General features: G+C 31.8%; 1 protein-coding gene across 5 annotated transcripts in view; it reads right to left on the reverse strand.

The window, feature by feature from the left end:
• The window catches only part of Fife (regulating synaptic membrane exocytosis protein fife), a 210,823-nt gene that overhangs the window by 51,917 nt on the left and 136,920 nt on the right, over window positions 1-21,986 (reverse strand). For all 5 annotated transcript variants that reach the window (XR_013001417.1, XR_013001418.1, XM_076374246.1 and 2 more), the window contains exons 12-15: window positions 20,136-20,260; window positions 17,822-17,934; window positions 17,670-17,743; window positions 12,910-12,968 (exon numbers count right to left, since the gene is read on the reverse strand). Coding sequence is in view for 3 of the 5 variants with exons in the window: in XM_076374246.1 (XP_076230361.1) it covers window positions 12,910-12,968; window positions 17,670-17,743; window positions 17,822-17,934; window positions 20,136-20,260 (371 nt within the window). In the remaining 2 variants the exon portion in view is untranslated. The remainder of the gene's footprint in view (window positions 1-12,909; window positions 12,969-17,669; window positions 17,744-17,821; window positions 17,935-20,135; window positions 20,261-21,986) is intronic.

The following is a 21,986-nucleotide window of genomic DNA, read 5'->3' on the forward strand; positions in this document are numbered from 1 at the left end:
TATCTTAATTATATTAATAATGAGAATATAAGATCTTATGAGAGAATAAGAGAATAAGATTTTAATAATTCATTATCTTCATAATTAAGATATTATAAATGTCTCTAATTGTTAAATGAAACAAGAAATATTGAACATAAAAATTTCTGTTGATGAATTATGAATTTGTTAAATTTACAGGTGTTATTATATATAATTTTTATGAATAATTGTGTGAATACAATGACTGATACTTGAACTTTGAAACACTATGAACACAGTTTAAAAGTATTTATATATTTTTAAATTTATTAAAATGAATAGAAATGGAATGTTTTTACGAGCACTACTATTTGCACAAAGTTACAGTAAAGTTAGCGTGTCACGATCGGAAGATGTCCCTCGTTGGTGGAAGAAATGAAGAAATGACTCCGATATTCAATTAGCAATAAAACCCGATAAGTTTCGTTCGTAAATGAAATTAACTACGCAATGCTAATGTATTTATTCATTAATGAGATCGGTTCAGAATATTTACACTTTATCGACTGATTAAATCGAAGGAAAATATATTAGTTACACAATTAAGAAAAAGAAACCTATTAAAACATTTAACATTGAAATGGACTAAAATAGAATTACGAATTAATAAAGCTTTAATAACTGCAGTACTCCTTTCACATAGATTTTAAATACATTTTAAGTACATTTTATTCAAAAACAATGCTGAAATCCTCAGAGATGAGAACAACGTCCGTAAAACAATTAGCTGTAAAACTCATTCAGTACTCTTTAACTTAATTACTTATAATTTTATTTTAAATTTAAATACCTAGATTGAAAAATATAAATATTTTCGAATCAACCATTGTTGCCCAAAAGTTTAAACAAAACACTTAAGACGAATAACAAATATTACGATATTCAAGGCAATTTAATATCAATTATAAAACCTACAATTTTTTCTTCCAAACGATTAGCAAATTCATCAAAAAGCCTGATCGAATTAATCTCTACATCCAATAATTGTATTACCTCTTATAACAATACATATTTCAAAGTAAGATCAATTCCTATCCACGTTCCAAACAATTACCGTCACACGCGACATTTCTTCCACCAGGTATACATACGTTAGTCGATGAGAAAGCCATAACCGAAAAAAGAAGATCAAACGGCATGTAGAATTGACGCGTAACCGCAGCTCGAGGCTTCCGCGCAAGAATCTCATCTATGTTCTTCGTTTCTTCTTTGATTTTATTTCCTCTATCTTTACATCCGGTTACACACACATTTAGTTGGGATGACTCGCGCGGATATGAACTTGTCGGTTCCCCGCATCCGCTTACGGGCCTTTTTTCAGATTACGAGCTAAGAAGTGTGAGAGAGCGAGTGACCGGAAGCGGGAGGGCGAGTCGGAAGCTTGTCACGGCGTAGGAGCCCCGGAAAGATCGAGAAACAGAATCGTGTTTGCAAGCACGAAGCGAGAGAAAGGAAAATGGCGACAACGCGGCTCGTCCCAACTGACACTCTCGTTTTCCGTTCTCCGGTTCCATCGGACGCACTGTGTGCGCACGCGAAAGTGAAAAGAATGAGGGATCACTTCGGAAACGAAAAGCTTAACACTTTCAATCCAGTGGTGGTATTAGTACAGTGAATATTGGATAATTGCAACACTCAACCGGACTGGAAAGTTGCAGTTATGAAAAGGTAGAGTCGAATTAACTCCAAGGAACGAAGATTCTAGCATGTCGAACGTAGACAAGGACAACTCGAGTGAAGGAAAAAGAAAGATTGATAGTCGAAGCGTTCGGCAACATTAAAGGGTAGCGATGAACTTGAGACCTTTAACTCAAAAATCAAACTTCTTTATTTCTGACTTTTGACGAATGAAACTATCACTATCATGTTCGTTATGTTTCTCTGATTGAAATGACACCAAACGCGATAGAATTAGGATCATAATTGCCTATAATAGTAAGTGATTGAAGTTTTAGGTATGGAAAAGAGCCACGAATAGAAATGAAAGAAACATTGAAATTATCGAGTTCGACAATAGTCGAATCATGTTACACCCTTCAACCACGATCGGTTGTCGAGCGGTGTAGTGTGTTAAAAGGAACGTGGTGGAGATGTGGCGGGGATGACGATGTTACAATTATGAATAGGTCCCCGATGTTGCAGTTATCCAATGTTCACTGTACCAAGGCATTTAACGCATTCACATCGGGACATGTTTCTCTATGTTTAACATTAATGTAACCGGCACTTTCCAATGTACTTATTCCTATTCTAACCAGTCAGATAACTGGCTACAAAAGAAAAACAAACAAGGCAGATGATAAAATTTTCTTAGTGGACACAGGAACAAAAGGAAAGACAAAAATTGAAAAACTAATTAATCGGGCAATACAGGGATTCATATAAAGTTAAATGAACCGAAGAAAACGCAGAATTTTTAAATAAACTTTAAAAACCAACCTCTGACTTCAGTTGCTAATCGCGGGTAAATGTGAATAAATAATTTGGTAAATAATTTACTTATTGACGTTGATATATTTTAACCTTATAAATTAAATGTGTACCACCGGTGGTACATGCCAACGTGAACGTGTTAAATCGCCAAGAACACAACAGTGGAGTGCACTATGATCTTCCTGAATTTATTAGAAAGAAACGAGCTGCGTTATAAACATAATGTTTCCACTGGCCTACAGCTAACGTCTTCCAGTTTCTGTGATGATAAATAGATGGCTGTATGGTACAGGGTATTTAAGCACCAGGTTCAAAGTGTTAACATTCGTTCTCTCTCGCGCGAAATTAAGCGGAACGTAATCCGACTACGATTTGAATCTGATTCAAATGTAACAGCTGTTTCGGTTACAAATTATGTTCTTCAATTGATCCTGGCTGAACAACAATTGATATGTGACGTGATCACAGCGAATTTTAATTAACACTAGAACTACCAGCAAATTCTACAATCATTAACACTAGAACTACCAGCCAAGTCAAACTGATCTATTTTACAATGCTTAGTTTGCAAGTATTTAAATTATGACAATGCTTTTGAAAAGAATTTGAAAATAAATTTGTGTATTTGTACAGATACAACAATAAGGGATCCGTCAAATCTTGAGAAATATATTGTTCTAATTTTTGTAAAAACATAGAAATTAGTTATTCCAATTATTCGGTAGTTTTAGTGTTAATAATTGCAGGTTATAACTCGCAATCGAATCGAACATTACGTTGTAATCGGTGGCCCGAACGTGTAATCGGATTACGTTTCGCCTGACTCTGCTTTCGCGAAGGTTTCAGGTGATAGTGATATTCGTTACTATTGCGCTCTGTGTTCTGTGATGTGGGCCGCGTGCCCTCGAGGAGTTCGTTCAGTTTTCGTTTTTCGTGTTCCTCTTTTTTATCGTGATTCTGGAGACACACGCGACCGAGAAGCTTGAAGCAACGCGTTCGCTTCGGCTATGCTTGCTTTGCCGCGATGCTCGCCTCTCAGCTTTAACTCACGCATAACCGGACGCACATTGTTCACGGTGTTTTTCATTATTGTAGATCGATTGTCGTGCGCTCCATTAAATAACAGAAATTGATCGCGCTCTATAAACAATACAGCTACGTTTGATAGGGAAATAATGTGGAAGCGCGATGAAACGCGATAGCGCTGAAAGCATCTAGGAAATTTATCTTTGAAATGTCGATTATTGGAGACGATTAGTGTTTCAATTTATGACAATTTATGTTTCCGTTTGTTCTGAGTGTTCGTGTATCGATATCTTTCGAATTGAACGTATACAATGTTTTGGAAAATATCATGGATACTGATGTACAGTTGGTTACTCACATGATTCCAGCCGGCCCGCGTCTGAAACGGACAAAGAGGTAAGGAAGGACGTCCAACTCGCGGCGTTTAACCCGATAGTAATGCTGAAATTAGTTTTGACACGGCTTTGTTACTTGCCGAGACGCGAGCTGAGATGGAGCGCGCTGCCGAATGCCCTTGCCCCTCTACACTTTTAAACCGCAGGACGGCTGGGATCATGTGAGTAACTAACTGTATGTGATTATCATGTGATTACTGTAGATTATAATATATTGTAACAATTCGTGTTGTTAATATTGATGATTTCGTTGTAAATTATACACTATGTATTATTATAAATTCATTGTAATATTTAGAATTACAATTTGATTTACGTCTTCAGTACACATCAATCAAAACGTAAATTAATTTGACACTATTATTACTTGCAAATGAAATGAATTTTGGAATTTATTTCGGAACGTGCACACTGAACCAACCAATTACTAAATTAATAAATTTGGAAACACGTAATTTACTATAATAGAATAAACCTAACGTTTTTAAATATGAAACCTAATTTTCTGAATTTATTACACTCGAAATATTTTTATTTAATTATTGAGTTATTACTGTGAAACATTTAATCGACTGAAAAGTGTGAATGTGTACAGAGATGTGTTCTTGTATGATATTTACGTGAAATCGCAGAATTTTTGACATTTTTACTGGAAAATGATCGTGACGCGCCCGTAACACGAAAATTCACGTTAATTCACATATTTTTGTTAAATGCAAATAGCGTAAGCTCAAACGCGAAATAAGCAGAAACTAAATATAGACTTTTATTCCATTCAATGCCGGTCGGATTCAATTGACGTCAGCCGAGGGATGCTCCTTTCGGACGACCTATATCAATTCCGAAAGTATTCGAATGCAGCGGCCTACGTTAATTGATGTTGGCGATCGACGAAATGCATGTGGGCATTTGTTCGAGAGTTAATCGCATTTTAGAGATCAATGCTTCGAATTTTTCGGAATCCACCAGAACGATGAAAAACGCTTCATTAAAGAAATAGTGTAGTATTAAAAACATGTTTTATGATTTTATTGTTATTCATTTCTCAAGAGAAAAATATATTCTACTTTCAATGTAAACTTACATTTACTTTAAACAATAAACATAAGCGTAAAAAATTATATTACACTTCAATATTAAAAAAACATTATTGCAAAAATACTGTGAAAATAAAATAATGGTAATAAGAAGATAGTATATCGACTATAAAAATTTACGTTTGTTGAGTTAAATTTTAATCGAATTAAGCTCATTACAGTATTTTATGTATGTCCATTGTATGATCGTATATAAAAATGTAAAAATTATATATGAAGTTAAAAATATGATATATTTTATATAGAGGTATACATAAAAAAACTTGTGTGCGTTAAATAACGTTCTATTTGCCACATTCGTATTTTTAGAAACTTTTACGATAATGCATCAATCAGAAATAATATACTTATAAAAAGTACATTTCAATCATTTCTTTCATAAACAAAATACTTGCATTCAATTATTTTCAAATCTACATACATAAATTCTTGCAATTTCGTACAACACTGAAATGAACGTTAGAACGCCAGAATTTTTATTTCATCAATACATAAAATTTAATTAATTAATTTGTATAAAAGTCCCTGACATCAGTGAAATTCAATAATACAAGAAGTTAAATGGTAAAAGTTCAGTAAAGCAGCGTTAATTAACGCAGTCGAAAATGCAATAACTAAATAGACAGTGTTAAATATTCCGCGTCCAAAATAAGTGCCTTCCAATGAAAGGAAATCAAAGTATGGAAAAGCGTGTCCCTTTTCTCCATTCGAAGTTGAAGCAATGTCGTAAATAGCATTAATGTCATCCAGGCTGATCGATAAGTCTGTATAGTCTCGAATGTTGCGTCACAACGACCAAGAAGATTTGCATACAATGCGGGGATTCCCAAGAATTCGTTGATTTATTAAATATTTTCATGGGCACCGAAGCACCTCGGCCTCGTTTTCTCATTTATTGTCCGCAATAATCGGTCAGCATTGTTCTCAAGATTTCCCGGTGAATTATTATTATTAGATGCTTTCTGCTCCATCGGAAACGAAACACGAGACCGTGAATTCTATGTCTAACAACCAAACAACGAGATTACATTGCCTGATTTAAATACTAATCTTAAAAGTAAGAAAAAAACTGAAGCGAAAAAATATAGTGCATAGAGAGGAAAAATTCATAATTTAAACAAGATGGAGAATAATTTCTTATGACACAATAAATTGAAAATATAAAATGCATCTTTTTTATAGGTGAAACCGGAAATGTGTTACACGATAGTTTTATATTTTAAACAAATGCTCGTCTCATATTTTCAATTTATTCCTTCATAAGAAATAATTCTCCACTTAGTTTGTAGAATAAGTTTGTTCTCTCTTTGCATGAAAGATTATAATTCATTTGAAAAATAAAACACTTTCTTTCAGAAGCATTTTCTTCAATATTTTCTAGATGTAAGTTTCAGAGCATAACAACTGTTGCTTGTACAAGAGATACGGCTATTGTCAGAAACCCTGTATGATTACTCGTGGATTCAGCCCAGAAAGAGATACTCAATTATAGCTTACAAAGAGCACACTCGATTAGAGATCGCAGGAAAAGTAATAGTAGAACTGTTCTACAGCAAGTAACTAGCTGGCCATATACGTAGTTTTATGGTGTAAACTATAAAACACTAAATATAGAATATTAAATATTAAATATTAATATAATTTGTTCAATTTATTACAAAATAAATGACCAAAATCTAAATAATTCCTATAATACTTAACTATCTGTTTATCAAATTATGCTACAATATATAGGTACGTATATCATTTTGTTCTGTATAACACGATTAATTAACACTTTGTATTCATTAGTTATATAAGTATTTCGTTCGACTTCCTAACTGATAAACTGATATGTAAGTTACAAGCCATTTAAAACGTTGGAATAAAAATTCTTGAAAACTTTCGAAAGAGGTACAAAACGAAACTGTATTAATATCAGCATTAATATAAGCTTATGATAAATATAACATTATAAATTAATTAGATGTAGCTAAAAATTTCCACAATAACAAATTTTTGCGGAGAAACATCTACATGTACGGCCAGATAATATTCAGTTCGAAGTATTGTTCACATTTATGCGTAGGCAATCTCTAATAGCGTTTGAAATTGACACAAGAAAGCATTTCTTGTCCATGGGTCTCAGGTAACGTCTATTTAAGAGATTAATTATCTCCGTGGCGCTGATTCTTAGTCTCGCCGCGGTTTTGCGTTGAACGAAACATCGTCGAAAAAAGCGTCGGTCAAAAGCGTACGAATTAACCTCTGCCCCCGAGAAGACTGGAGATTGCAGAAAGTGTCGCGAATTAATTCCATCCATCTACGACTACGTTTCATTTCTTTTTTCCTTTGAAATTCTGTCGCGAAACTAGACACGAACGTTGTAATCATTAGTCTCTGCGACTTTTCCGGAAGATAGAACGGAGGAAATTGTTTCACGTAATTCTGGTCGAAATGAATGCACAAAGGACAACTCGCGTTCGAAGAGAACGCGTTTTTGGTAAGAAATTGATTGTCTGTTTGAACTTTGTTGCTTCAGATGGAATGTTATAAAAAGTTTCATTAGCGTACGTTATAAAGGTAGAAATTGGATGGTTAGTTCTGAATTGGACGTTTTATGATTCATTGTTTGGGTCTTATTTGTTGCACAACTATGACAAATATCAAATAATAATTTAGATCTGGTGAATTTTTAACACTAAGAGAAACATTTGTTATCTTTTTAATAATTGAAACAAGAAGAAATCAGGAATGGGTCATTTTGACCCGTCTGGTAGTTTCAGTGTTAATTTGTGTTTTCTTTAAAGTCAATCACTGTGAAAAGAGAAGGTATTCGTTAATAAAATAATTGGAGAATTAAATGACCACAGTGTCGCTCTTTGTTTTGATGTCACTAATAAATGTTTTTGAAATAAAGAATTCATAATTTCAAACATTCCAATTTATATTTTAATGTTGTAAACCTTTAATGAATAATTTGCATGCACATAAGTTATGATATAAATCTGAGATTATATACAATTCGTATATACCATAAAATGTAATGTTTACAAAAGTTTACGACATACGTTTTTACTTTTAATTGTTTAATGTTATCGATGATTAATTTGATGCCAACATGTTAAGTATCAGTATTAGTTTGTTAAAATGTGCTATTAGTATCAATGTTTTTGACATTTTATAAAAAACTTCAACATTTCCTTTACGAATGGCAGATAAGTAATTTCGAGAAATTAATTGTGACTTTTTGTGTAAGAATTAAAACAAATATCCATGGCTATGGTGCTGGTAAACAGATTTGCATCTCACTTTATAAAAATTACAAGACATTTACTTCTGACCAATAGAAAAGTTTACAGACAACAATCTTTTAAAGTTACAAATTTGTTTATGTGATATTTTTATATTTCGAAAGGGTTCAAATTTCATTTAATACCAGTATGGAATTACATTTGGGCTGCATGAACCAGAGAATAATTCTTAATTACATAATATTATCTGCATTGATCCTTTCGACATTATTGCAGAATTTTACTTTAATTAAGTAATATGAGTTACAGAATTTAAATATATGAAAAGAATATTCTTTCTTATTCGATTGAAATGTTTCAATACGTTTCGCACAGAAAAGTGCAGTTCCCTCGTCAATTACAAATGTATAAAATTTTGTTTGCATGGTGTGGGTAAATATATACTACAAAATGGTTAGTGTTTTCAATAGATCATGCTTAAAGTGGAACTTTTACAACATATAGATAAATTACAGTCACCGATGTTCAAACATGTATGAGACTGCATGTTACGCATGCAATTCGCGATGTCGTTGCAATTTACCAGGTACTGGTAAAATAACGACAAACTAAATTCTTAACGAAGTATAGTTCAAAAGTCGAAAGTTTACTCATATGATGCTGGAAACTAAGTCAAAGTTTCATAATTAAACTGCGAATGTTTATGTAAATATAAACATTTATGAGTGAAGACCTAAGAACCGAAATAATAAACAAATTTTTCTGCTGTGCTATAAGTTTCCCGAGGATCTAAAATAAACCTTATTCAACTTTATCAAACAGTTCATCCCACTGTGTTGTAAGTATATGAATACAAAAATTTACAGTTTACTTCATATCCTGCTTTTCTCTGAAACAACTCCTTGCAAAATGTTTAAACTCGAAAATAAAAACTTCAATTAAACATCATTAACAGTATCAGTGTAGAATATATATATTTATGTATTAGAAACAGAAAATATTAAATAATATGGTTCACCATCAATATTGCATACGAGATTAGAATAAATAATTATTGTAATAGGCATTTAGTTCCCTTTAGTGAAATACAGGTAATCACTGTAGAATGCAGTATAATATATAATATGCTGAAAAAGCATAATCTTTAAGAATAAAGATTTTTCAAGGAAAGATAAATAAGCAGAAGTGACATTTTGTCAAAGTACATACATGCGAATAAACATTCTGCAGAAGGAAGCTCAAAAAACGAAACTACTTCACTACAAAGAAAAATATTTCATTCAATATGATGCAAGAAAAAAAAATAAAGCGCAGTATTTAAAATTGATTAAATATATTTCTTACAGTTATTAAAGCAAAGTAATGTAGCCACAGCGATCTAGCAATTTATCTTTGATTTTTCATTAGTTGAACCATGTACATACAGACCAAAGTGATTATTTTCATATTTAAAATCGTTCTTTTGATTGGTAAAAATTGTAATGTAAAATTCATCACTGCTTTATGATTTCATTTTATCAGCTGTCTTTACTTTTCGTTTTAACAAGATAATCACTTTAGCAAATAAGTATCTCTATTATTAGATTCGTATAACGCAAACCCACATAACATAACAAGTTTTAGAAACATAGGGGAATAAAAACAGGGCATTATAACTTTACGTAAAAGAAATACAGTGAATTACAGAATGCAAATTCACGCATAACAGTGAGCAGTGAGGAAGAGTGTTAAAGAGGAGGCACCAACATTAATGATCATGCCCGCCATTAATTAGGAAGAGCTTTTATCATTTTTCACTAATTATTTCATTGCATAGAAAGTTTATTATAATGTTAGTCTGATTATACGTATGTGCTTTAATTAAAAGCGACCAGTTAATCCATCTTATTCATTACCGTATAATCAGTTATACAATAGTTTTCATCAAGGACTCATTAATTTTAATTTACGGCCAGCACGCGAAATATGATCTCCCCATGAGAGCAAAATGGGATTAAATGAATGAAGCATGATAGGGGTATCTTCTTTCGACATTTTTAATAGTTTCAGACTTTTCAGATTTTTTGGCAAAGTGAAATATTAATTTTTACTTCTTCGGTGCATAAAAAATATTCATTTGGTACAAAAAACATAGTAGAATAGTTACTATTAAGAAAGCAAGTAAATTTAGCAACATTCTTAACAAAAGATTCTAATTTTTATATTTCATGTGCCTATATTTTTCGCCTTTTCTTTATGAAGGTACAGGCATATTAAACAATACAGTTCTAAGCACGCGAATCTTGAAAGCAAATGTCATTTAATTAGATTATTGAAAACATAAATATGAAACTTCATTAAATTATTCCTTTATTTTACTCAACAACGTTATATCATCTCGCAGAATATTTATTTATGACATTTAGTCGTGTATTATAATACAATCGACACGTTAAGAAGAACAACGACAAGACTTTTAAGTTAGTCGAATACTTTTATTTGCAGAGATAATGGACGGAAGATATAATAAACGAGAAAAATAACCAGGGCAAGAAAGAAATCGAAGATATAACTGCTCATTAACCCCTTAACACACGACTTTTCCCAGTATATACACTACCCTGAAACTTCCAGTTAAATATTAACACTAAACGTACCTGTACTTTGTATATATCTATTCCTACTATAACAGGTAAAACAACCGATTAAATAAAAGTAAATAAATTAAACGTTGAATTTTTTTGTGAAAACAGAAACAGAAGAGGAGACAAAGATTGAAGAACTGATTCGAATCGAACAATATAAGAGTTGATATAAAGTTGAATGCGCCAATGAAAATGCAGAATTTTTAATCAAATTTTGAAACGATCATGTGACCGGTCGTAGTACGTTTAGTGTTAAATTTATTCCCATTTAATTATCAAGATAAAATTGATAATATTCCTCGTTGGTAAACCATCTCATTTATATAAAAAAATGAACGAAATCCTGAATTCAAATAAGTTAATAAATTTGAATATCATCTTCTATTAATGTAGCGTGCCTATATACGTCACGATGATGGCCGTTAAAGGGTTAATACATATGATATACAAAGCAAATAGGATTAACACGTTCGTGAGCAAGATGGCTGTAGCTATCAACAATGAAACATCGTTTAAACTTGGGATAAGACAAACTTGTGCTTTTCATAAAACGAAGTAACATGAAGCTGCTAATTATACAGGGTGTTAATTTTAACTCGAGCATCTAAATTATTTCCGTTATTATTGAAAGTAAGAGAAGATTGACTACATAGAATGCTTAAATAGAATTTTTTTATCGTCATCAGATGCACGCCTTAAAACCACATACATTCTATTTAGTCAATTTTTTCTTACTTTTAATAATAGCGGAAATAATTTAGGTTCTCCAGTTAAAATTAACACCTAGTATACACAAAAAGACAGACTTCGAAACGTTATCTAGACCAATGAAACACATTTCCATTTAAAAATACGACTTCGATCTAATGAGGTATCCACGAACGTGTTAATATTATGAAAGTACTAATAAAAATATATAAATACAAACTACTATTTAGGTTAACACGTGTGTATGTCAAATTCGTTTTCAAATCCGAGAGTCAATAGTAAAATAAATATTATCACTAGACAGCGGATCTTTATGCGAAAATAAAGATTTCCCAAAGTGATACAAAGAAAGAAAGGTTAAATAGGAACGAATTCCTTCTCTTAACCCCTTGCCTCATGATTTCTTTCCTAACTGTGCTCTCTAGAATTTGTCATTAACAATTGACTAAATACAAAGAAGAATTACTATTACAATTTTTAATTAACAATAATATTTTCTTCTATATACCAGAATAATCCCAGAAAAGTAATATTTAATTTAAACTCAAAAAAACTAAGTGTCATTTATTTCCATTAATTTTCAAAGTTTCCTCGCGAGACTGACGATAATATACAAAAAAGGTTTAAGAATTTCGACAAACCGAGAATAATGTAATATTCTCAAAACCTCCAAAAATATATATAATTTCTCTAGTTTACATTCTATCAGTCCCTATCCATCACAAACGCACAAAATCCACTGTCTAATAGTCGCTACCATTCCGTTCCGAGGGACAGCAAGAAAGACTAAAGTTTCTTCCAATTTCCCTGCGTCCTCCGTTCTTTCTCCGGTGCGAATCGGTGGTCGAAATGTTCAGCGCTTCCGCGTTCGTTTCGTTTGTACCAAAGGGCGCGTGTTGTCATGTAAGTATGTATTTACATCAAAAGGCGATCGTTTCGCACAACTCTATCGACGTCGCTGGCCGCTACGTTTGTCCTGTTCTTGGTAGAATCCTACACATCGATCTCCTAACTAGCAACGTGGTACAAATAGCGTTAAGAAGTTACAGAAGTTGGCTCGGTACTCGCATTAGGGATCGAATCGTGTGACATTTATATACAAAGCGACAGACCGAGAAAGGCGGTAGACAGATTATTCCTTCTGGTTCTAGGAGAGTACAAGATGGTGCGTTGGTTGCACGTTCCCCGCTAACACTAACGAAACTCGGTCTAGTCGAGGTTTTTCATTATTTTTCTTTTGGTTTGATTCCTTTTTTTTCATTTCCTGTGTGGGTATGCATATGCGTGTACATTGCGTGGAAATGAGAGAGAGATAGAAAAAAGAGAGAGAAACGGTCACGTGTAGGCGTGTCAATTTATGAACTCGTTATACCGGCGTCTTTGGCAGTTTCCTGCGCGTCGGTGATGAGGGTGTTTTATCCGTTTCCGCTTCTGCAAAACATTTCAGAGACATTCGTGAGAAAAACAGTTTGCATCGGACGCGGAACTTTTTACGTTGACGGGTGTTCACATTTTTTACGAGCAGCACGAGTAGTACTCGTTAAAATAATTCTTACCGAGTCGAGAGACATGTTTTCGTAAACTGGTTCTTAATTTTCACTTAACTAGTTAATTGCATTTGACGAGTATGCACGTCATCTTCAAACTCGAAATGATACCAATATTTTCAACGGTGAATTAGTTATTTTTTCAGGTACACATGTAATTCTTCTTCGTTTTGCTATAGTTTATCGGTAGAATATATTATAGCTACATTTACACTGCGTTTCACGGGTATATACTTCATTGCTTGACTTTATTGCGCGCACAGTAAGAGATTTTTCAAAGTAAATTCCACAGTAACTGATTAACGCATTCGGAAGATGATAACGTAGTTCTATGTTATTAGGCCGTGTAATATGTAATAAGTGAGTTTTTCGTATTCATAAATGTTCGTAATCTTGTTGTTATTCCTCCGTTCTTCATGTAACTCGTTAAACTGTTTCATTGTCGATTGTCGGAGTAACCTTTTACAAACAAATTTTTCCGAATTATAATAACTATTTCTTGCATCGCTTTTTGGAAACACGGGTACTGTCGACATTTGTGTAATGTTCTTTTATTTCAAACTTGGAAATAATGCTGCAAAAACCGCTGAAAATATACAAAACATTTTGGGACGATACTGTGGATAAAAGAACAGTGTAGCGCTGATTTGCGAAATTTTGTTCCGCTGATGTTTCTTTGCAAAATGAGCGTGATAAACTGTAAACAGTACTTTATAACGATGTCTTTAGAATTTACTCATTTTAAACATTCATAATTTTTGAAAAGAGGAACGAATTCATTACAAGCACGTCGGTAGAAGTGTATCGAATCGAATACAGCATATTTTGATTGATTAAACGTGTTTTACAACATTATATAAGGCTTTATTTTTTCCGCAATATCTGACATTTCATATTACACGACCTAATATTTTTAATTATTTAGCTGAATACCGGTAACGTAGTCCCAGTTTTAACATTAGACTTTACAAGCACTTAACACTAGAACTACCGAACGTATATGATTAACACGCAATCCTTATAAAAATTGTAACAATAGATTTTCTCAGTTTTTTTCAGATATTCGTTATAGTACTCGAGTGAAACTATTTATTTTTCAAACCTTTTCGAATATTTGACGATTTCAAAATATTAAGAGTTGCGAAATACGAAAACTAAAACTTGTCATTTTAACTTGTACAGTAGTTTTGGTGTTTAACTGATTTTTTAGTTTGTCTTTGTAGAAGCTATAAGCGTACTGTATTAAGATTGCAACTGGATTACATTACAGTTTGGGTATTATTAAATTAATTTCTTGCGGGATTTCTAAAAAAAAACATGTGTACCTTTTTAGTAATTGTAAAGTAGGAAATCAGGAATGTGCCATTTTGACACATTTGGTAGTTCCAGTGTTAATTTTTTAAAAGAATGCTGGTCAATAAATACCACATTAATTAAAAAATTGAAGTTAAATATTTATAACATAATTCCATCATATGTTTTCTATATTCATAAATATTTAACCCCCTGAGTGGAAATAACTAAATAAATTATTTTATAAATCTGCCCTATCATAACCAAAATAATATTTTTATTTTCAAACATACATTTCATCGAACTAATAATGCTTTATTTTTCTTTATAATAGTTATGTCCATAAAATTGCAACAAAATTAAATTACGTAAACAAAAATATTTGAGTCGAAATAAATCGTAAGGGTTAAATAACATACCTTTGCGGTATTCAGCTATAGACTATGGAAAATTATATGCAGTCGCGAATGTGTTAATAATTAACATAGAAAATCAGCTCGTCTGCAGTTTCATTTTATTTTTATTAATATTTCGTACGTTATATTTGAATTATTCTGATTTCGTATATTGTTAAAACGTGTAATAGGTTGGTGCATATGAATTGTCGATTATGATGATCAATACATTCGATTACGCCAAATAAGAGTAGTTTAGAGCGGTCTTTGCTTGCGTGTTGAATTCTTATTTGATTTTTTTGCGGAATACTAATTGTTTCGAGGATAAAATTATTTTGACGTTGTTTGAAATTAAAACTACCGTATATGATGAATCGAGGCGAAGTTTTAAAATTTCATTCGTAAAAATTCTCATGCGCATTTACATTTCGGGTAAAGTCAGAATCAAGGGAAAATTTTGAACATTTTATTAATCGTTTGGTAGCAACTATTGTTTAATAAAGAAATCATTCAACAGAGACACTACAGGTAATACGATTTTCTAGAAATAAATCAACTTACCTCCTATAATTTAAAGATTTCGACAACAATGATCTGAACACATTTCTGTTCAATTAAGTACCAAAGATACTAATATCTTTACTAATAAAATTCATGTAAAATACAGTAATTCTATTATATTTGAAACGCAAATATATAACACAATAATTCTATTGTTATGGAATCCGATTAAAAATCCAATGCTTCATATGCACCGATGTAATAGATGAAAACAAAAGAATTCTTAAAATACTTGGCTTAATAATACATTTCTAAGTATTTGATAAGCATGTGTAACGATAAGTAACTATTTGCAATAGCATCACGATGGAAAACTCTACGATAACAGTCATATCAGATACAAATGTATAATGTAACGGTAAATTACTACTATGTATACAGGATGTTCGTGCAATTACTAGCCAGCATTTATTGGATTGGAACTTACCATTTGGTAAGTGCACGGAAAATATCTATGCGCTATATACAGAAAATAATCTATTGTTACAATTTTTATACGGACAACATATCAATCGTATTGAATACTCGGTAGTTTTAGTATTAATAAACAAAAATTGTATATACAATAATACGAAATACTAGACTTATTTCTTTCATTTTTATTTCTTTCTTACGTAATGTTGAAATTCATTTTAACACTAGCCCTTCTACAATATAAACAAATATACGGTAATCATTAAAAAAATTAAAAGTCGTTTTCATTTTTTTCAAAGCTGTTATAAATTTTAAAACTTCACGTACACTATTACAGTGGACATGAAACAACAATGAAACTTCTTTCTTATTTATTTCGTCCATATACTTAATGTTAATACTTGCGCTAATTGATAATCGCATGAACACCCAGTATTTAAAAAGTCATTCAAATATTATGAGTTTAATAAAACATACAAAATCATAAACAATTATTACACTTCCTATTATACCTATTAACCAGATCGTTATTTCTCGATCTAAAGAGATACATCGCACAGTGGTCCATTTCAGCAATCTAGCCGGACAAAAGTCCCAATTAATATATACTTCACCAAAACAAAAGAAAACCAACTTTTTCTTAGGAAACTATTTATAATATATAATAATAACAAAATTGTTAATAATTTTATTGAACGGTTTAATTTATCTAATTTAATAAAAAGATTTAAGTGAAAAAATTGTAATAATTAATAGATAAGTAAGAAAAATTATTTTTTTATATTTCTTTGATTAAGCAATGTTAGCTGATACTAAAATTATTCAAGTTTCCACCTTATTATTTCGATATTTATATCTAAAGAAAAATGATAGAATTTTGCAAAATTGCAAACATTTGCAGTTAAAATTTGTTAATATGTTTTCTATAAAACCGAATGGACAATGCAGCACAAAAATTATCTGGTTCCACGAGGTTTTTGAATATTTTCAGATTTTTTAAGCTGAGAATATCGAAATATATAAAGGACAGATTATATTATATCTAGAAAAATTATATCTAGAAAAAACTGAAAAAATTCAAGAACCTCCCGGAACCAGATAATTTTTGTACTGCATTGTCTATTCGTATTTATAGAAAATATATTACAAATTTTAACTGTAAACGTTAACAACCCTGAATAATTTTATCATTTCCGTTTAAATACAAATATCGAAATAATAAGGATGTGAACTTGAAAAATTTTAGTATGAACTAACATTGCTTAATCAAAGATATATAAAAAAACCACAATTTTTCTTACTTATCTATTTATTATTAAAATTTCATTATTATATATTATTAGATATTAAATATTATGTATAATACATAGTTTTTTAAGAAAAACTTTCTTTTCTTCTATTTTAATGAGTTATATATCAATTGGTACTTTTATCCAGCTGGTTTACCGAAACACACTATGCATCGCACAAAAAAAAATGTTTCAACTTTGAACCACCGTTCATCACGACTTTCGTGTCCATTTTAAAGAGTACCATACGTGATCTGCGACGCAAGCATTGCGTACCGTGCCCCAACAATACTTACCGTTCACAGATGGTTGGCATATGCTCTGAACGGCAAGGATCATTGAAACACTCCGTGCCATGAATCCGTGAACACCCTAAACTCACGAGCCGTTAAGGGAAGCAAAATAAACGTACTTTAACCTGATTCGTATGCGAAATCGATAGCTGCCGCTTCCGAGCGTGATCCATTCGGAACACGTCTGAAACGTTTTTCTCGAGACGCTACGAGTCTCCGTTACGAGTTATCGATTTCAAAGCTGGGTATACACTCTACCAATACTCGACGTCTAACGGTCGATTTTTTTTTCACCGGATGAAACGTGAATCAATGGGCCGTAACTCTCCACGATACTCACCCATCAGCATGCCCAAGTTTCCTGGTACTTTCCCCGTCGCTGGTACCGTACCTAGATCATCCAGCAGATCCCCGCTGCGTTCGCGTTCAGGCAAATGCATCGGTAATACAATCAGCTTGACGAGGTTCGGTCGACTACTTTGTTGTACTTACGTGTCAGGAGCCTGTTCGACCACCAGCTCGACCACATCGTCGCTGCGATCGGTTATCTGAGACACTTCCTCGAAGCTCCGATCTATCAGCGATACACCAGCCCATTCTAGCACCTGCGAGAAACACCTCGCTTTCGTTATTTTGTACACAAAGAAAAAGCGTTTGATATATTCATTCATAGAGGATCTTCAGTGTTTTGCATAACACTTGATTTTTCGTAGTAAAGTTAACCATTTAACTGCGTTTGACGAGTATACATATCATCTTAAAGTTTGAAATGATTCTTTTAATAATAATTAAATTCTTTTAACGATGAAAAAATTATTAATTTTTTCAGATAAACATATAATACTCTTTCGTTTTGCTTTTGTTTTTCATTAAGATATACCCTAGGTGTATCCATCTTACGTTTGACGACTATACACTTCATTTTCTGATTTTATTGCACGCAAAATGAGAGGTTTTTTAAACTAAATTCCACAATTGACAGGTTAATTGCTAGAGGATCTTGAGTGTTTTGCACAACACTTGATTTTTCGTAGCAAAGTTAAATGAGAAAGATTATTAACCGCTTACCTTATTATAAACATAAATTTTACTCCATTTTTGTGAATACAAATTGAACATCACTCTCATGTTATCAATTATTATAGTTTAGAGCAAACATAAACATAGAATATGCCCAGGATTTTTGGTTTTATTGAATAAATTTTTAATAATAAACTATCGGTGTAAGTAAAGTAAAGGTGTATCGATCATAGTTGAGAAAGAAATCGTAGGGCAAGGGGTCAAGTTAAATGGACGAAATAAAACGTAAAATTTTAAATCAAATTTTAACCTGTTAACTGTAGAATTTAATTTCAAAATTCTCTGATAATAGTCGCAATAAAATCAAATACTGATTGTATACCCATCTAATGCAGGCAAAATGCACCTAGCATATATTCTAACGTAAAGCTAAAGCAAAACGTAGGAAAATGACATGTATATCTGAAACAAGAAATAATTTATCGTTGAAAGAATTAGTATCATCTTGACTTTAAGATGTCGTGTATACTTGTTGAACGTAGTTAACTGGTTAAAACCGGTCATCTGACCGGTTGCGATAAGTTTAGTATTAATCATAAATACAGCGACACAGTTTTATAGAAGGCATTAAAGAAAACTAATTTACAAAATGTCGATTAACAAAGGAACGAAGTAACCTGTCTGTAATGAATAAAATATTACGATACTTCATAAAAATCCCTGCATAAAAGTGTCAATAAAAATATTTAAATAAAACTTTGTAACTTTAGCATCGGAATACAGAGAGAAATACAATAATAATATCAATGGCAATATTTTGTTTTCCTTTGTAGCTTCACTTTTATATTCGACGTAGTTAAAGAGAAGTAAAAACGTTGAAACAAACAGGCGACACGAAACTTCACACTTTGAATTACAGCGATTCCTTTGCTGGTACTTCTTTTATAATCGACTCGCTTTTAAAACCGCGATACAAAAGGGTCAACTACGTGTGAACCTGTAATTACTTATTTGCAGAATCATTTCCACTGTGTAAAACCGAGCGACCATATGTCAATGAATTCGTGCGATTTTGTGAAATATAACGTCGCAGTCCACGTTCGCGATTGTATCACGTTTCCGATCTGCGCAGCTGTCGATAACTTAATTAAAATCACAGCTGCAGAGAATAGTTGTCGATACTCGCACGCATTAACCGCTTACAACAACGTCACCGGCAGCAGTGGACACCTATTGCGAGAGTGTCCTTTTTTTACTTTAGTCTAAATTTAAAAAATCATTTCTAAATTGAATTCACACTATACAGTATAAAGAATATAAATCTTTTGAGATCAAGTTGTTATGTTAGATATTGTAATATACGTAAGTGAAAAATGTCGGTAAGAATCTATTAATCCATTTACATCATACAGACGAAATGATAAATATACTCGTATTATCAAATTTTTTCATTGAATCTAAATAAAATAATATTTCAAGCAGTTATTTTTAAAGTATTATATATAGTTGAAGGAAAAAATTCATACGTATATTTTTATTTAATAATTTGGATTATTTTACCCTGACTAATAATTTCATCTGTTGGCCATCACCACTATTCATTTATAATGCGAATACATGATATATTCTGGTGACAATGGTTAAGAAAATATGAGTTTGAAATGTTTATTTAAAGCGAGTTCGTAATTGAAACGTCAGAGAAAACATGTAGGAAATATGTAAATTGTCCATATTCAAGTTCGTTAGTTTTGCACAAGGAAAATATATATGTAGGGCATTCCCTTACCTTGTTGCCGCGTTGTATGCCGGCTTTGGCTGCAGGTCCATCTGGCACAACCCACAACACATATGCATAAGTACGTCCGTCAGGCCCTGGGTTACCACGTACCACTCGTAGACCGAAACCACTTGCTGAAAAAATAAATTGAAAATTTTGTAGAAATTGCTTAAACATGCACCAGTCAATTATACTTCCAAGAGTAAATTAGTTTGACCAACAATTTACTTCGCAAACATTCGATATTGTCTTGATTAATCAAAACTTATTCAAAATGAAAAATATATTGCAGTTTATTGAAATTTTCATCTTGCTTAGGATCTGATAAAGTCAATACCAACAAAATAGAACTATAATCGTATAACCCTCATTTTATATCAGAAAATTATTGTTTTGTATTTTGATCTTGTATTTATATCTAAAACTCTTGTTATATTTTATGTTTACAGAGTTTATTTTGTGATTTATTGCTTACTTATATTTTCTAAATTGTCAAACGAATATGTTTAAAATTGTATGCATAATAACACAGCCCTGTACGATATTATCTTACAAAGATGAGTTAAGGTTGAGAAGAGACTACTCGAGCAATTCTCTTGTAAGATGTACCTAGTTGTCCATGTAAATTCCATTATTTCTAAGTAACATGGCCCTAATAAAACAAACTAATGACTTCCTTTCAACAATTACAGGTAATCAGATTTTTCTATACAGGTAATTACAGGTAATTCAGGTTAACACTGTGAATTTTGTACGTTTTAGAACTTTTGAACTTTTAGTTGTACTGCGACGTGCTTAGTGGAACGAAGAATTTAGACTGATTTTGTTTTATTCGCAAAGATTAATGAACTTTTATTAAGTGGTCATATAATTTAGTTTGAACCGTGGTACAATGGCAGGAAAGATAAATTTCAATGACTTGGCCATGGCCGAATTGAAGGAACAATTAAAAATTAGGAATCTGCCTGTGTCGGGCAACAAAAACGAATTGATCGCCCGGTTGTTCGCTACTGAACCGGATATTGAAGATGCTCTTCAGAGGCATTCGGACATGGAACAGTGCGAAAACGCCCAAGCCTCAATTCCACCAACAGTTGAGCGAGTTTTTATTTTAGTAACCCTACAGTTTGTTGAAGCACGAGGCGAATACTTTTAATATTTTCTTAAAAAATTTGTAACTAAAAAGTTAAGACATAAATTCATAGAACATTTTTCCTTATTTTCATGCGTAGATTTCTTATCTAAAATGTGAATATACATTTACGAATCACTATACATCGAACACTAGTGATTTTCCATTTTTCTCTAATGTTTTTAATCAGGAAAGATATTAATAAGAAATTTCTTCCTTTTTTTTCATCTTCGTTTTTTTATAATGGGCGTAATGTTTATTACAAACGATATCTGGAGTGGTGATTTTGAAATTTATGACATTATTGAAAGGAATGGTTGATTCTATTTTTACTGTGTATCGTTCCTATTACTTCCTAAATTCTTCAGCAAGTTGTATTTTTCAATCTTCCTTCGTACAGTTTGTACATTTTCATTATTCTGTATAAATACTTTTATTAATTGTATGCTTTTCTATAAAAATTCTATATTGAATATTTTTTAGAAGTAAAATGCAACATTGATTCACATTAAAATAAAGTAAGTCAATAAAAGTCACGAAAATGCATGAATGCATAATAATTTGTTCTTTAACACTAGCATAACCTTACTCATTAAGATGACGGGTCTCGATTTTTTTATTTTGCAATTATTGATACGTCAAAAGCGTTAAATATCCGAAATAATTTAAAAAATAAATAGTTTCACTTCAATATCATAAGAAACCCAAAAGTTAAAAAGAACAACACT

The sequence above is a fragment of the Nomia melanderi genome, chromosome 2, assembly GCF_051020985.1.
Source record: "Nomia melanderi isolate GNS246 chromosome 2, iyNomMela1, whole genome shotgun sequence".
NCBI lineage: Eukaryota > Metazoa > Arthropoda > Insecta > Hymenoptera > Halictidae > Nomia > Nomia melanderi.